Source organism: Aedes albopictus, chromosome 1 (genome assembly GCF_035046485.1).
Source record: "Aedes albopictus strain Foshan chromosome 1, AalbF5, whole genome shotgun sequence".
NCBI lineage: Eukaryota > Metazoa > Arthropoda > Insecta > Diptera > Culicidae > Aedes > Aedes albopictus.
This window is the reverse complement of record NC_085136.1, coordinates 169,724,119-169,743,270: the sequence shown is the minus strand read 5'-3', so window position 1 is coordinate 169,743,270 and position 19,152 is coordinate 169,724,119. Positions and strand designations below refer to the sequence as shown.

General features: G+C 32.6%; 1 protein-coding gene across 1 annotated transcript in view; it reads right to left on the bottom strand.

Annotated features, from left to right (window-relative positions):
• Window positions 1–13,223, bottom strand: part of LOC109412105 (myosin heavy chain, muscle-like) — a 41,448-nt gene extending 28,225 nt beyond the window's left edge. The window contains exons 1-2 of the mRNA XM_029877848.2: window positions 13,103–13,223; window positions 2,522–2,812 (exon numbers count right to left, since the gene is read on the bottom strand). Of these exons, the coding sequence (XP_029733708.1) occupies window positions 2,522–2,728 (207 nt within the window). The 5' untranslated portion in view covers window positions 2,729–2,812; window positions 13,103–13,223. The remainder of the gene's footprint in view (window positions 1–2,521; window positions 2,813–13,102) is intronic.
• Window positions 13,224–19,152: the final 5,929 nt, after the last annotated feature.

The window sequence follows — 19,152 nt, the reverse complement described above, 5'->3', positions numbered from 1 at the left end:
AAGACTTAGAACAATAATTAACGATTTAAAAATTTTCAACATAAATGATTCAATAATATTGATTAACAAAAAGCTAGATACAATAGAAAAATCTTATAGAAAAATTGTACCCATTGTTAGAACCAAAAGAGGACTTTTTAACGGTATTGGCAATATGATTAAAGTTATTACTGGAAATCTTGACAACAATGATCTTGTAAAAATTAATACACAACTTAACACATTGTCCGAACAAAATAAAGCTCTAGTAACAGAAAACAACGAACAAATAAAGATTAATCTTAAAGTCCAGGATAGACTAAACAGACTCATTAAAATTGTAAACGATCAACAAGATGTTATCAAAAATAATTTTATACACTTTAGACAAAAATTTATAAATGGTAAAAATATCTCAGATGAAATCAAAGTTGTTAAAGAATTGTTCAACCTCAATCTTAATATCGATCTTCTTGCTAATCATGTCAACAATATATTTGAAGCAATACAAATGTCAAAAGTTAACACCATTTCAAAAGATATCTTATCCAGTGAAGAACTTAACGAAGCAACAAAAATTTTGGAAAGTGAAAATATTAATATCGAAAGCTTCGATCAAGTGATAGAATATTTAGATTTAGCAGTGATTCATAAAGACAACAAAATCGTGTTCATCATCCTGATCCCGTTGCTGAGAAAAGACGTTTTCATCCACCAACTACTAGAGCCAGTCATCAAAAATGGAAAAATGCTTAATGTTCAATATGCAGAGGCACTCAACAACGATTTATCAACATTTCTAATAACTGGAGAATGTAAAGGAATAGGACAGAGTATCATGTGCAGTGAACACCACGTTAAGGATGTTTCCAGCGACACCTGTTATTCGAAACTTTTACGAGGAAAATCAGGCAGCTGCGACCTCATAGAAGTCACCGAGGAGAGACGAGTTAAGCGAATCAGTAGTAACTACATCATTATTACTGGAAATGAGAGCACTCCGATCACATCCAATTGTGGGCTCTCCAGCCGAAACATTTCTGGAAACACGCTAATATTTTTCAGAAATTGTACCGTTATCATCAACCAAACATCATTCATCGACATTGAATACACCACAAAACAGCAACCAATCATGATTCCGTTGAACGGATTGGAAATCAACAGCAAAACCATAAGCACCAATTTCACACTTCAAAAACTGCAAGAAGTCAATCTCCAAACTCGACAACAGCTGACATTTTTACATGAGCAACAGAAACGATCAACCTTTGGAATATCGTTAATACTTTCTACCATCGTCATCATTTCGATACTCTACCTGTCCATAAAGCATTCCTCATGCACACCAAAAGCAACCAGTCAAACCGAACCGGGACGGTCCGTTCTTCAGGAGGGAGCAGTTACTGAACGGCCCACACCGCCATCATCAAACCAGAACTTAGCCATATCGAACGTAAGCATTATTCCCACATTGCCCGCGCCCAGGGCACAGCAACAGACAGCAACAACAACAACAACATCAACGACGACGACGACGACAATCGCGCGACCCATCAGCATTCCACGTTCTGCTGACATCGCGCGCCACCAGACACCACCCATCCGGCCAACCACAATAGCAACTAAGTAGGCAATAAGCAAACCCATGGAAGAACACTTTTGGAAATTAATAAAATCATTCTCGATCAGGCCTTCAGCCAGGAAAGTTCTTTTTTTAAAAACCCGTACCCGAAGGTCCGGTCGATTTTTTATATATATATATATATATATATATATATATATATATATATATATATATATATATATATATAAACTTCATGAGTATGTTCATGAATTTTATGAAGGTGATTGAAATATAATCAGCAATATCATAATCTCCTGAAAACAATGAGGCTTAACATAAGTTAACTTGATTGATCTATAACGGGGCCACTAGTTCGCGTTCACGTTTTCATGACTTGACGCACGATCCTGGATTTTTGCATGAGGAGCAAAGTGTCGCACGCGTAGTAAAGGGTGGCTCCAGAGAGGTGCAAATGAAGTATCGATCTCAAAAATAGTCCAATTGTACGTGGAGTTTGACTGATAAAGCGAATTGAGAAAAAAAACATGGCGTGTTGATTTATCTAGGACAATTAAGTGAAGATGACGTCGAAATTTGTTGAAAACAGCAACGGCTATTCTTCATTGTACGTAGAAAATTTTTGACAGATCTCAGGTCATTTTATAAAAAACACATGAGCGATAAATGGACAAAAAACAAGACCGCCTTTATCTCACTCATGTAGAATTGTCAGAATGAGCTGGGAAGTAATTTCATTTCTAGTTTCAAAGTTTAATTTTTTTGATTGCATAATGACCTTTTTGGCTTGCAGGATTATGTTATACAGCCAAATCTAATGAATTTATAAATTTAAGAAAAAATATGAATTGTGAAATCTAACATTGAAAAACAATCATCAAAAACATCACTTGAAAAATCAAATTGTTCAATAACAAATTTGACGCCAAGGAGCACATCCTAATAAAAATACATTACCTCGCCGTTGGGTAGAGCAACGGTGACCAGTTCGCCCTTGGTGGCTTTGATTTCACCCTGAACGTAGCCTTCGGCATCATCGGGAACCCAGCAATCCTTCTTGCCATCGTACGGCTTGCTCTGATCGATACGTCGCATTTCCTCCGAAATGTACAACCATTCGGATGGATCGGGATCGTCACCAACTTGTACTGGTGGCTTAGGCATCTTGAGCTGGTTCGAGGCTGGGGTTCTATGGATGGAGTACTAAACTGGAATCGTCGAAGGATGATGTGGCCCGAAGATGCCTACCTGGAAGGATTAAGGGGAAAATACGATGATTAAAATTGAGTACTGAGTAATAGTGACAAGGATGAGTCATTTACAATACACCAACATATGAACATGGTTATTCACTTGCAGATTTTTTTTGCCAAAGATTGCAATGAATAATCATAGAATACTGTGGAATACCAGTAAACACCCTAAAGTATCAGCAAACAAGAAGGTGAAGCACGGAATACTATTGAGTATTATACGGCATACCATGTAGTATCGCGCGGAATATCATGGTAACCAGACGGTTACAATGAAATACCACATTACTACCACTACCATAGAATAGGTACCACAAGGACTCATCGGTACTCCAGAGAGTACAATGGAGTACCAAACAAAATACTATGAAGTACTACGTGGAATATCATCGAGTACCACACAACATCAGAATGGAGCATGAAGCACCACACAGAAATTCTATGATGTACCGCTCGGAACACCATGCAGACATATTATCCCCACGGGCGTAGCCAGCTCTTTTTCTTGTTCACGCTCCTAAACAAACACGAAAAAGAGCGGGATGAAAGGGTAGGGCGAATGGCATCTCTCTCCATCCTTCTGTTTTTTCGTGATTGATTAGGAGAGTGAGCAAGAAAAAAGAAAAAAATGTCTACGCCCGTGGTTATGGATGCTCAAGTACACCCTAACTAGGGTGCCTGTACCAGTTATCGCACTACCTAAGGAAAACTACTTCTACAAAAATAAGAAGAAGACCGACGAGTGTCGGCGATATGTCATATGATAGATTTGTTTTCATACTTTACAGGAAAATTATTAAATCTGAGCCAAACCCACTTTTACTATTTATTACGGCGTGTGCCAATGATAGGAACCCTGTACCAGTTATGGACATATTTTCTAATTTCGGGTCCACTTCGCACTATTTACATGCATTCCTTATGGGATTTGCCATAACTGGTACACTATGGCGAAATAGGGTGCAAGGAAGCCGAAATTTTAAGGAAAATGATTTATTTCTATCATAATTTGAGCAAAATGTGAAATTTGAATGAGTGCAATCATCTTTTATGAACGTGATCGATTGTTCACATATTTTTTCTTGATGATTTGCATCGTTAAAGGTAGAAAATCAACTATGGCGAATTTGAGGTACTATAGCCATAACTGGTACACTGAGCCTACTTTCAATTTAAATAACGATAAATTGTTACCCGGAGTTGTCCAAATTACATTTTGTGGTTGGTGAATAACTGAGTAGGCCTTGCTTATCGGGAGGTTATTATTAACAGAACTGTCAACTGAACAAGTATCACATTGGCGACGAGAAGTACCCATTGTGAAGAATTACAAAAGCGGAATGGATTCCTGGTGGCAGCTGTTACATCCGTAAAAAGCAAATACCGAGTGGACATTGCCACTACAGCAGCAACGAATGAAGAATAATTACTATACGAAAGACGGTCTTTGTGAGTCAGATTTCAAAAGATGGAGTCCACCACACTTCAGAACTAAAGATATGAAGCAAGCAATTTGGTGCAAGGTTTGTTGGTGGTTAAAGCAGTGGGAATGCGCGATAAATAGGGCCACCAGTTGAAGGTAAATATGAATAATTTGACTTGCTGACGGATAGCATCTGATCGGATCAGACTTAGAGGGAATTCGAAAAATCTCGCCTTGAAAGAGGGAGATGCCTTGGCGGCGGATGAAATTCTGGCCAGGGCTGGCAGAGCTCGCCTCAAAGAAGGGAGACGCCAAAGTGGTGGATGAAATTCCGGCTGGGGCTGGCAATAATGTTTCACCTCAGTGAAAAGAGATACCAAAGCGGCGGATGAAATTACGGTCGGGGCTGGCAATAAGGTCTTGCCCAGCGGGGTAGCACGGACGTCAACCACTAATAGATGTGCCGTAGTCCATATGAATTTGACATGTTTGGGAAATTGACACTTTTGGGCACTCTGACAGATCTGGGATGTGCATGATATTTGCGAACTTGTCATTACCATTAGTTATGTATTACTTAAGTAAAACGTGTAAAACTAGCAAAAGGTTATCAAAATTTTAGCGTGCAATCGTTCGAAATTACACGACAACGCGGAGATAGCAAATAAATCGGTAAGAAATTGTGTATTGCATCATTTTTCAGCACAAACAATTTTGAACGTCTTTTTGTTGTTTGTGAGCTACGGGGATTTTACCTTTCGCTGGCCCCCTGGTCCTGCCTCAGAGGAGGGAGATGTCAAAAGCGGCGGATGAAAATATAATCGGGAAGGTAATAATAATTTGCGCAACTTTCGGATAAGTATTATACTTTTGGTCGAAATACGAAGTGACCGAACGTGCGAAAATTGATTTTTAACCTACTTAGAAATGTCGCAACTCAATTTGGATTAGTGCATATTGTTGCTCTGAATTAGCTTAATGATGCGCAACAGAAAAAATAGATTAAAATTTACTTCGCAGCTGCAACTTCGCATGTGCTTCTAGCGACGACTTCGATTTGGTGGTGCGACGATAATATTGACAATTTAATACGAATTAGGCTTGATTAGTGTTTAAAAAGAATCGCTCGATGAATTTCATGACCGATTCCTGGTAAAATCTTTCCATGTTGAAAAAACGTCATTGAAACACAGAGAACAAACATCCAGGCTAGAACAAATTTCAATCAGAAAGTTGTGTAAGGATTTGAATCTTCACTTGAGCCAGGTTGCAAACCAATACACAATGAAAACACTGACGCCGCCAAACACCATATTGCCAAAGTCAGTGGTGAATTGAAACATTTCAAGTGGTGAATTAAATTAGTATGGAAAATTAACCGATTGCAGCGCCACGCTATTGCCACTTGTGTTGCCGATTTCAAATGGCCGTTAAATTCCTTACACAGTTTAGGAACTGGACTTGGATGTCTGTTCTCTGTGATTGAAATGATCAAATGTTCAAGAGGGAGGTGTTACGAGTCGCAATTCCTTAAGAGTTAGTTTAAGGCGGATTACAAGCAAGAAATAATGAAAGAACTAAGTGTCCAAAATATATACGCGTAACGGTCTGTTTAAATTACCTGAATCACCCTACCACACATTTAATAATAATGTTTATGATCTTTATTTGAAAAAAAAAAGATTTTATTTTGTGGAATCGTTTTCTCTAATAAATCATAAAAAGTGCCTTGTTTGCATTTTGCTGTTTTAATATTTTACTGCATACGTATCAAGAAGCATTCAAAAATATAGAAAAAAATACTAAAATAATACAACATCACCTACTGGACTGGACGACACTAGTTTTCACAAGCCGAAATATCAAAAAAAAAAAAAAGAAACCCCTGTAAAAGCCACAAAAGCTTTGCCGTCTTTTCAGTTGATATGTCGACTTTTTGTGGGATATTCCGACTTTTTCGGGTTGTGAAAACTGGTGTCGCCCATCTTGCCAACATGTAAGAATTCAAAAGAGGCTCTAACGAACAAGTGTTTTAAGATAGAAGTTTGGTCGCGTGTCGAAATGGCAGTTTGGCACAATTGCGTTTTAAATAGACCTATCAATTGTTCATTCGAATCCGTAAACGAGCGTAAGTAAAATTAGAATAGGAAGACAAGTGCCGGCAATTGACACTCATTGAATGTTCAACGGCTATATGACTGTGCCAAAAATACCCCAACAAACAACCTATATTTAGTCTTAAAATGCCAAGTTATCCAGGTCAACATTCAAGTGGTGATTGTTTTTTTCTGATAGATTTGATAGTCTATTATTATAAGTAGGTACAATTGAAAATCGGATTCTACGACACACTGTAATCAATTATTCTGCCTGCCGGACGTCTCAGTATTTACAATCCTAGAGAGTGCTATAAGAGGCTTCATAAAATCAGGTTTATCAGGGGCCAATTTGAAAATTCGGAACATCTTGAACACCCTTAAGCTTGAAAACGAAAATGCAAAGTAATGGCTTTGGAATAAAGTGTAATTTAGGGAAATAATTTGCAGTCGTATTCATCTACGTTAAATATATTTCAAACTGTGTAGGATGTTGTAGATCTTTCGAATTGACCTTCAGTTCTAAACTTTGAATCTACAGTTGCTACACAACGGTATACTACATAAGGAAAAGCGTGTTTAGAAACTTTTACTGCTCTACGCATAAGTAAGTTCAAGATAACTTTGAGGTTTGCACTGTACAGAGTTATGGTAACTGAATCTTTTAGAAACGATCCCTAAATTTAGGGATGTCACCGTTTTCCAAACTTGACTTTCGCGACCCCCCGTCTGCTGTGACCTCGATCAAGGATGTTTTTGGTCACTATTGTTTGAGTCATTTGTCTATAACTCAGTTTAGAAGCATTATATTGAAATGTGTTGTTCGACAAACTTGTAGATTAGTGTTTTGTCTATAATTATCACCAAGGACGTCATATTCTAGCTCTCATATATACGGTGTGAGAGCGCTGGTCATGCTTCCTTCAAAGAACGAATAGTTGGAAGCATTGATAAGATCTTCAACAGTATAGGATCTTGAACAGTAACTTAAGTTCTTATTTGATGAATTTAGTTTCGTTTTATAATCAATCATTTGGATTCACTCTCGTGGAAAGTCTTTATATATTCTATGAAATATTTTTTGTATATTCAAGGCCATTTAAACTATCTTGGTATTCATTCAGTACCTAAGCTCTACAACAGCAGCTTAATCCATGAATTATAGAGTAATATTTTATAAACATCAGCCACATTGATCAACTACTTTGCAAAGTTGAAGGATTTCATAAGATACTTTGGGTAGCATTGATCAACATGAGGATTTTTTTTTGTCAAAAATAAGCGTTAACATGAAACAAGATATGAAAAATGATCATCATCCGGCTCGTGGGTTAATATATGTGCGTTATTTATGCAATAAGTACAGCTTCAATAGCGTGGTTACTTGGGTAGCCATGAAGTTTTGCAAGCAAAAATATTATACGATTTTTCTAATTCGGGGAATCATTAAACAGCGTAAACCGCTGAGCAAGTCATGATCAAAGTTGCTCAATATCAGTCTTGTCAGGTGACTACTGATATTGCACCTTCGTCACTATCACTCCAAGCCGTTCAATATCAAGACTACAGTGACAGGCAACGACTTGATATTGACCCGCACTCTAGATCACAATCATGGCAACTGATCTGATATTTTAGTGGTTTACGTCAAAACTCAAACTTTTTCATGACCAACGTGCAAAACTTGTTATTTTGTACCATATAAGGACTGTTCAATTTATAAAACGGACAACTTGCTTGTGCGATATATTTTTATTTTTCAATAAAATCATTATCGGTTTTTTTTACATAACTTTCTTTAGCTATTCTTAAGCGTAGGAAAAATATAACATTAGGCAAAATGTTCTTTATTGTGTAACTGATGCGGTTTTCGTAAAACATCAATAAAAACCATTTCTTTAAATTCGACATAACTTTCCACATATGTACTTAAGATGTACATTTTCATGAAGTTTTCAATGTATTAGATTCTTATACTAGGGTATGTGTTCCATCAGTAATCTCATGCTCCCATTGTCATCCTAATCGGAAACAAGCGATTACGGCACCGATTGACTCCGTTCTTTTTGTTTTCATGGGTGCTCACTTCTAACAAAAAATACAAAAATAAGAAACAAAACAAACAGCGCTTCAATCCTTTGTTTTTCGTGGGATGAAAATGGGAGCCACATGCTTAATAAGGGAACCAATACCCTATTCTACTTAAGGTAAAGCTCAATAGTTGGTCGGTAATAATGCACCAAGCAGTCTCCAGCTTGAAATAATGTGTTGCCTTGTTTTTATAGGAATTATTAAAAAATGTTCATTTAAGTTCTGTGTTGCAATAGCATCACGGATTCGGCTAAAAAATTGTCCAGAGTAGTAGAATATTGATCTCTGAATGATACAGAAGAAAAATTTACTTTTAATTGCATTTTTCATTAAAAATTTAATCCATAAAGATGGTCATATTGATGCAGATTTTCGACTCTAGCGAATCTTGTTAGTATTTATTTTCAACAAAGTCGGTCCTATGTTATTGTACACCTTATTTAATAATAATCGGATGCAAAGTTTTTTTTCCAACATCATTGTTGTGCAAAATATGAATTAGGTTGCACTGTTATGTGGAAGAACCTTCAAAGAGCGAAACTGTTTTGATTACTGTGTGATTACTGTGTGTAAGAAGCAGTTCTCTGCATTTAAAACCACATTATTCCCACTTTCGACTGGGTGCATAAAAAAATGATTATTTAATATTGTCATGCCCTTTTTGCTTTACAATAGGCTCCTAAAGTCCTATCGGGATTCTTGTTTTAAACCACCATATTTGGTTCAAGAGTACATATTTACTCATTTTTTGACGTTTTTATTAACCATAGTTGAAAATATATAATTTTTTTTTTTAGCCTTTTGTCTCGTCCCTAGCTTATAACACATACTTTGAGTGATTTTTTTACACCGTGTATGTCACAGAGGAACATTTTTGAAATCCCAGTGCGAAAAATGTCGAGCTCAGTCACACAAGGTTGACCTCAAATGTCAAAGTAGAACTATTTACCATTTTACTTATTTCGAATTTTCTCATTATTCCTTTGTTTTTCATGTTCGAGTAAAGTACAATTCCGATTAGAATACCATGCTTGATCGTATTATTCAATATAAGCGAGATTTCGTCTTTAATTTTAGGACCCTATTGAATTTTATTCAAAAAATTCAATCTTTCTTGAGACTTTAATATCTCAACACTTAATTTTCTAATTGAGTTTAAATTTTGCAAGAATGCAGCATGGCACATACTTTTCAGGTATTAAAAACGGTATACCATATGTCAACAGTAATTTTATATATATTTTCAATTTTCAGCAATCGAGAAATTCACTTCATTTAACACCTGGCTGATTTTATATAAAAGAAAACTATTTGATTCAAAAATGATTACTATAATGAAAGATGATGTACTGAACAATGAAGCAAGGGTGGTTAAATTTGAACTACGCGTCTTTATTTTATAGCCTTGTAAAGTTGTCCGTTTTATAAATTGAACAGTCCTTATTAAAATATCATCTTGGTAAGTCTTCATTTGGATTTTTAAACGAACTTTAAAGATGGCCTATCAGTGATATCCACACACCATCACAATCAGTCCAATTCTGATGGAACAAGGAAAGTGACGGTGACTCAAGAGAGCGCAGGCTGACTTGTATCGTAGCTGGCCTATCAAAATCAGCATTTTGCTTGCCATTAGGAGTGATAGAGTGCAACTCTGGTCATGATTATCTGCGAATTGAAATGTTTCATTAAATTGGTTTATCATAAGTGGGATTTACTGAACAAATCCCCATAATGATGGTTTCAAACTTTTTTAACGAATTCATCTGTCGTTGTCGTAGCATTATTGCACTGCACGTACATATAGGCTAAACAAGCTATCTAATTAATGTTTCTAGCTGGCAAATGCTTAAACAATATACATGTTTAAAATTCAAACTCCCATATGTTCACTACAATCCTTGGTGCAAAACTAGTCCTGTCAAATTTTCAGCCATTTCGGTGGTGATCTAAGTGTGGCCTTGTGAAATAGGTTTATATGATAATTACTAAGGAGAATTTACAAAAATGGTTCTTCGTGCTGTAGAGCATTTATACAAGGATGAAGTTATAGGATCAAAGTCGAATTGAATTCTTCAAATCTCAATGACGAATGCTGCAGAAGACCGCAAATCATTTCTCCTCACGAGACAGAAGTTGTTAAATAAATAATATTCATCTGTATGCTCGAACAGAAAACCATGGCTTGATCTACACGTTTGAGACGCAACCATAGTATGCGTCACGGTGTATAACATTTAGAAGGTGATACATTCCGGAAACCTGACGTAATTCAAATCGTTCTACGGCGTGAACAAAATGATCTAGTACTCCACATCAGTTTGATCAACGGAAAAGGACGATAAGAACGATGTCACATGTTTTCGTTCAAAATTATTTATGTTTACATAGGTAACTAGCCTGCCTTGTGAAATTGCATGCCGTGAGTATTCGTGATACTTTCTTACACACCTTGCACGACATCATGTATGAAAATACGCATGCGAGTGGGAATTTTATCAATTTCCTTATTGTTGAAATAAGTTCAGGTCTTCGGCAACATTATGATTTGAAGAATTCAATTTGATTTTGACCCGATGGCTACATCCTTGCATAAATGCTGGATTTTTAAACATGTTTGAAATCTGATCTGCCCTAGTATATAGCTGTCAAGTAATCGCTGGAAACAGTTCCACTATCAATATTAAAATTTAAATGAAATTACATATGTATGTACAAAACATGATTTCTGGAAAATATGCACGCATTTTTTTTAAACTGTAGACTTGAATAACAAGCATTTACAAAATATGTAAAATTGTGTGCTGAATTTTAGTTTTCCGTGTTCAATTGGTAAATTTGTTTTCAGGATTTACAGAACCATTCAGCAAGAGCAATTAAAATTTCAACCTTGTTGGCTGATGCACTCCGCCATTGTACTTGTTTTGTGAATAAAGTTTGGTTTGTTAAAAGTGAAAATTTTTGGCAATAATAGCACGTTTCACGGTTATTTTTTACACTTTGCACATCAATTTCATACGAAATGATGGTACTTTGATGAAATTTTGGTCGATGCAAGCTCTTCTCTACTTTGGGACTATTGAGTAAAGAACTAGCTTTAGTAAAAAATCACAGAAATATTCGAAAAAAAGTTTGGGACTTTGGTTTTTACAGGCGTAAATTGAGGTTACTTCTGCGAAAAGTTATGTTACAAAATTAGATCATGTTTAAAAAGTCTAAAAGTTTATGAAACAATGTCTGATCTATTGGGTTTTTAAATTTTGAAAAATGTATTGATTTTTTGTTTTTATAAAAAAAGCACCTTTTTCTGAGTCACTAAGATTTTTTTCAGATTTTTAAACTTTGTTTTGGCACCTAAAATTAATTTCAAAGATATTTTTTGAAATCACCTTTTGACAGTTGGACAACTGTTTGACAGCTCCGCCCAGTAAAAACTGCAACGAGGGGTGATTCGACAAATCGCTCCCATACAAACTTTAAATTGATTTTTAAATAAGTTCCCGTACTCCAAAATTCATGAAAATTTGGATTTCGGCTCAGTTTGAAATGCAGATTTAGAATCTCGAATTATCTCAACACCGTTAAAGAAGCCAATTGGCTTCTTTAGTGGTGTTGAGATAATTTCATATTCGGAATCTGCATGCCAAACTGAGCCGAAATCCAAATTTTCATGAATTTTGGTGCCCGGGAACCTATTTAAAAATCAGTTTGAAGTTTGAATGGGAGCGATTTGTCGAATCACCCCTCGTCGCATTTTGTACTGGGCGGAGCTGTCAAGCAGTTGCCCAGCTGTCAAAAGGTGATTTTGAAAAATCTCTTCGAAATTGATTTTAGGTACTAAAATTAAGTCCTAAAAATCTGAAAAAAATCATAGTGGTTCAGAAAAAGATGCTCTTTCGTATAAAACCAAAAAATCAATACATTTATCTAAATTTAAAAACCCAATTGGGATTTTTTTGAAAGTATTTGTTCCATAAAGAAGCATTCACAAATGGCGTCGCATTTTTTTTTGCCGACTTTTGAAACTCTCTTCCCTCTCCTAGGCTGTGCTCCCATACTCAATACTTGAAACACCTTGTAGAATATTTACATATCATAACTTTTAATTAATAATATTACAATCCTAGACTTCATGCTCGAAACTCAAAAACAGTTTGGACTATTTTAATCCGGAAAATCAGTAATGACAGTAAATGGCTCAGATCCCCAACCAGAAAGAAGTTTTTGAGAGATGTTCAGATGCTTCGAACTCAAGAACAGTTTAACAGAATTTTACGTAATCCGGAAAATGGCTTTCCGTTCTTTTGACCAGTTTTATGTTGTTAGCTCCACTCCGAAAAACAAGAAAAGGAATGTCAACGTCTGAATTTCAAATGTTTTTTTTGTCACTTGAGAATTCGCAGATATTTTAGGGTCTCCTATCTATCACACTTTTTCTTTATCTTGGCGTTCACTGCCTTGAATATCCTTACCAGATAAAAACACAATAAATATTTACACTACTAGTAAAAACCAAACATTTGAATTAACATAAATTTGGAAATTATGTTGGACCAAGGCTCTTGTAAAACACTTAATTTTCACTATTGTTGGCCACTTTTGCTGTCATCCATTAATCACCGTGGTACACAATGTGAAATAATAATGACACCGGTTAATCCAAACTATCACTTACGTGGTCGAGTTCGAAAGAGGTTCTAATCAATGTAATACTGCGGCTCGGGCTTTTATAAGTTGCAGTTTTGTCGCGTGCCGAAATGCACACACTATGCTTTATTTTGCCAATGTATTGTCACGAATGCGTTTTAAATAGAAATCAATGGCCCGATCGGAGCAGGCCTGCGTAAATTTAGAATAGGATGACGAATTCATCAATTAGGCACTCATTAGGTGTTCAAACATCTGTGTCGCTATACCATAGGCATAATGGTCTTATTATTTGGCGCCTCTTTTGCACATACGACAGTTATGCGCAATATACCAGAATGCTTCTACTTAATGTTCCTATGTCCCCAACTGGACCACAGCCCTAATCTTAGTCTTGAGGTATCAGTAGGTCGGCTCCAGAGGTACGTTCTCCTGTATTTGGGAAATCTTAGTCTTACTATAACCAGAGTTCCATGAACACTTCCTCAGATTTATGCAAGAACTCTTCCTGCCCAAGTTGTTTTTTTTCATTGACGACTATCGCATGCGCACCCCATGGAAATCAAACAATTTTTCTTTTCTAAAAGATTCTGATTCTTCTCGGGAATTGAACCCAGGCATTCGCCTCATGTCTTTATTTTCTAACAACGTGTTACTCATCTGAGCCAAGAAAGGCCCTACATGCTGCTGTACCAAAAATACTCTCACAAAAACAGTATTGATTAATATGTTTGCAAACTTTTTGATTCTTATACAAAAGTGTCAACTGCAGACATTTTCTAAGGATTTTAAGATATGTCCTTAGCAAATTTCGCTTTAATTATTATTAATATTTATTAAAGACACTTTACCACTTATGTAGCATTCGTGTCTGAAATTTCGCTTTAAGTTTTTTTTTATTTAAGGGTTGTTTGCAGATCAGAAGGAATCGCTCAGCCTATCTTTATGCATGGGAAATTCCTTGCTTGAATCTATCAAGAAACCGTTTTTTCTTCGATCGCAGTACGCAGTTGCGAAGAAATGACAGTTCAAATGGCAGGCACCGTTGAAAACTCCTGTTAGGAATCGCTCAAGATGTTTTTTGAGTGATTTATTTTGAACACGAAACTGGACTTAAACTTAAAAACGAGTAATTATAGAAACCAATTTTTTTTTTGGTTTAAACGAAAGCAAATCTTTTCAACAATCTCAATCAAATATGACCTGGAGAAAGTTTGCCACCGAGTTTTTCAATATTTTTGAAAGAATTTCATAAGCTTCTAAGATAACAACTTATAAAGTTCTCTTTTTTAAAAATATGAATATAAAACCTCAAACAAAGCTGCATATGAAAGGCTTAGGTATAAGCTGTATCAGAAAAAAAAATGAAAAAGTTTCATCAAGTACATATGTACTGAGGTATAATGTTTTAAAAATGTGTTCAAAAATCTTATATATTTTACTAAAAGTTCTATAACTTTCTGAAAACTTATTCGATCTCGCTCAAAATTTTACCAATAGAGCTTTAATATATGGTTCATGATTGATCAACATTTCAGCGTATTTTATTGATGTATAAAAAGTTATGATCATTTGAATGAAAAATTATTTTGACCAAAAAACTGCTGTACGGACAATTGTTTGATACACTGTAAAATCTACTTTGGCGACTACTTTTACCCGTAATCAGAGAAACAGTGATGTGAAGACTGCTGCGACTGCACGTGCTATTTGCACCGCGATTGAATTTCAACCATCACATGAGGCCTTGGAAAGCAGTTGCCATAATTGTGTTTTTCATGCAACGCACAATACTTTCTTTTGGTGCCTGAGTCATGACCAAACTGTATGTTAAACATTTCTTTGAAAAATCATATATCAAGAAAAAATGTATTGAAGAAACACTTTTTTGTGACCCTTTGCTTGTGAGAAAGGCATCATGAAAATCTCGTACTGTAAACAAACTAGTTTTTGATCAAAACCGTTTTTACTTTTGAATCTACAGGAAGAACAATCCATTTTTTATTCCATCCATTTATTTAAGAAAAAAATCCAACTTCGGCAGTCGAAAACTCCGATTTTCAACTAAATTGAGAATATTCAACTAGCAGAAAACGTAAAGGTTACAAATGTATTGGCTAGTACTGTACCTAGCTCGATCTAGTCTTTTAAGCGATAGCCGAGTTCAGGTCAGCCAGGTCAGTTTCGAACTGTCGATGATTCCCATTCAAGTACAGGATTTGTTCGTTAATTGCAAGAGATTTAACCTCACTCACACTTAAATTCAGAAATTGATCTCGGTAAACGGTTTACCGAGAATCCAACAGCTGATATCTCGGTAAAATATTTACTGATTCACGGTAAAAATTTTACCGATATTTCGGTAAACCATTACCGATTCTCGGTGAACTTTGCCGAGATCTCGGTAAAAAGTTGGATTACCGAGATCTCGGCAAAGTTTTAACGACATCTCGGTAAAACTTTTACCGAGATTCAGTGAAAATTATTACCGGATTCTCGGCTGTCGGATTCTAGGCAATTCGTTTGCTGAGGTCGGCGATTTAATATGTGCTGGTTTTAACAGTTTTATCTGCAAGGTTTGCGATTATTCTCATCGCGATAGAGCTTGGCCAATGTATATGGCTCGTGCTATTATATTTTAACTTTCCTAAACGATTCCCGAATACTGCTGAAATATGTAGGGAGTGAGAGTCGAACCTATGATCATCTGATTCTCAGTTAGAATTGTAGGTAACTACTTTATCGTTAAAGATCTTGAGATCTTTAGCAAAGTGAACGTGCACCGTGCAAAGTGAAAAGCAAAAATGTTGCAGTTATCGAACGTGTATTGTAGATTTTCATTCCACTTGAAAAAAATGTCGATTTTTGTGAAACTTGCGATTTTGCGAACCGCACTTCGTTCAATTGTTGCTAGGTGTGGGTGGAGCTAGGCAGACGAAGACTATTAAAATGCGACACCGAAGCACTGTATTTAAAGGCGTTCGTCTGCATGGCAAACATTCAGTTGAGTAACGTTGCAGCAGAAATGAGTCACTCAGATGATGATATCTGATCGACGGACGTAGAGGGTGCATTAGATCTGTTGTGGCTTATGGGCTGGCCACAGCTCGAACAGTGAAATATTATATCTATCTGAACTTGTACAAAATTACAGAATTTTCCAATGGTGTGATGTTTATTAGTGTACGACAAGATGAGATCTCCTTTCGAATTGTACATTTTGATTTAAGTTTGTTTTAAGTCTTGTGCATTTTTTCACGCCATACCATTCAGTAAAAAGTATAGTAAAATTATAGTCAACCAGAAGCTATGTTTTAGCGCCAGCCTATTTCATATTGTCGTCGTGGTTGAAACCCCAAATTTGCCCACACGTGACCATCGACTTTTCTCCAAATCCATACGTGAAATGTAACGTCGGAAACCAAATGTGTACAAGGATGATAGTCTCAAGAATCGCATGCTGCTTTTCAAAAATGCACAAGAGGGATCAAGAGGGAGTACCTACACACTAAATTTTGGATTTCTCATCCAGCAAACCGAATTGCTGAAACGACATCAGCAAATTACATATCATTGCATAGCTGGCTAGTCAGCAAAGCACATGTCAAATACGTATTGACGATTTCATGAATTCCTAGACTCTAGTGCAGGTTTGTTTTAGTGAGACACAATTTGCACACTCACTAATGTTAGTAGGCGTGTGTATCAAAATGTTTGACATTTTACCAAAACAAGTGAAACGCCTACTCATCCCGATCTGGAATCCGACGTTGAATCAGCATATTTTGTTGGAAAGATTGCTGTATCTACAGCATGGCAAAAATCAGCAAATTGGCGTTCTGACAGCACTTTGAGCTGCTTGACCAGCAATTTAATCCGCGCTAAATAAATAAATAAATAAATAAATAAATAAATAAATAAATAAATAAATAAATAAATAAATAAATAAATAAATAAATAAATAAATAAATAAATAAATAAATAAATAAATAAATAAATAAATAAATAAATAAATAAATAAATAAATAAATAAATAAATAAATAAATAAATAAATAAATAAATAAATAAATAAATAAATAAATAAATAAATAAATAAATAAATAAATAAATAAATAAATAAATAAATAAATAAATAAATAAATAAATAAATAAATAAATAAATAAATAAATAAATAAATAAATAAATAAATAAATAAATAAATAAATAAATAAATAAATAAATAAATAAATAAATAAATAAATAAATAAATAAATAAATAAATAAATAAATAAATAAATAAATAAATAAATAAATAAATAAATAAATAAATAAATAAATAAATAAATAAATAAATAAATAAATAAATAAATAAATAAATAAATAAATAAATAAATAAATAAATAAATAAATAAATAAATAAATAAATAAATAAATAAATAAATAAATAAATAAATAAATAAATAAATAAATAAATAAATAAATAAATAAATAAATAAATAAATAAATAAATAAATAAATAAATAAATAAATAAATAAATAAATAAATAAATAAATAAATAAATAAATAAATAAATAAATAAATAAATAAATAAATAAATAAATAAATAAATAAATAAATAAATAAATAAATAAATAAATAAATAAATAAATAAATAAATAAATAAATAAATAAATAAATAAATAAATAAATAAATAAATAAATAAATAAATAAATAAATAAATAAATAAATAAATAAATAAATAAATAAATAAATAAATAAATAAATAAATAAATAAATAAATAAATAAATAAATAAATAAATAAATAAATAAATAAATAAATAAATAAATAAATAAATAAATAAATAAATAAATAAATAAATAAATAAATAAATAAATAAATAAATAAATAAATAAATAAATAAATAAATAAATAAATAAATAAATAAATAAATAAATAAATAAATAAATAAATAAATAAATAAATAAATAAATAAATAAATAAATAAATAAATAAATAAATAAATAAATAAATAAATAAATAAATAAATAAATAAATAAATAAATAAATAAATAAATAAATAAATAAATAAATAAATAAATAAATAAATAAATAAATAAATAAATAAATAAATAAATAAATAAATAAATAAATAAATAAATAAATAAATAAATAAATAAATAAATAAATAAATAAATAAATAAATAAATAAATAAATAAATAAATAAATAAATAAATAAATAAATAAATAAATAAATAAATAAATAAATAAATAAATAAATAAATAAATAAATAAATAAATAAATAAATAAATAAATAAATAAATAAATAAATAAATAAATAAATAAATAAATAAATAAATAAATAAATAAATAAATAAATAAATAAATAAATAAATAAATAAATAAATAAATAAATAAATAAATAAATAAATAAATAAATAAATAAATAAATAAATAAATAAATAAATAAATAAATAAATAGATAAATAAATAAATAAATAAATAAATAAATAAATAAATAAATAAATAAATAAATAAATAAATAAATAAATAAATAAATAAATAAATAAATAAATAAATAAATAAATAAATAAATAAATAAATAAATAAATAAATAAATAAATAAATAAATAAATAAATAAATAAATAAATAAATAAATAAATAAATAAATAAATAGATAGATAGATAGATAGATAGATAGATAGATAGATAGATAGATAGATAGATAGATAGATAGATAGATAGATAGATAGATAGATAGATAGATAGATAGATAGATAGATAGATAGATAGATAGATAGATAGATAGATAGATAGATAGATAGATAGATAGATAGATAGATAGATAGATAGATAGATAGATAGATAGATAGATAGATAGATAGATAGATAGATAGATAGATAGATAGATAGATAGATAGATAGATAGATAGATAGATAGATAGATAGATAGATAGATAGATAGATAGATAGATAGATAGATAGATAGATAGATAGATACATAGATAGATAGATAGATAGATAGATAGATAGATAGATAGATAGATAGATAGATAGATAGATAGATAGATAGATAGATAGATAGATAGATAGATAGATAGATAGATAGATAGA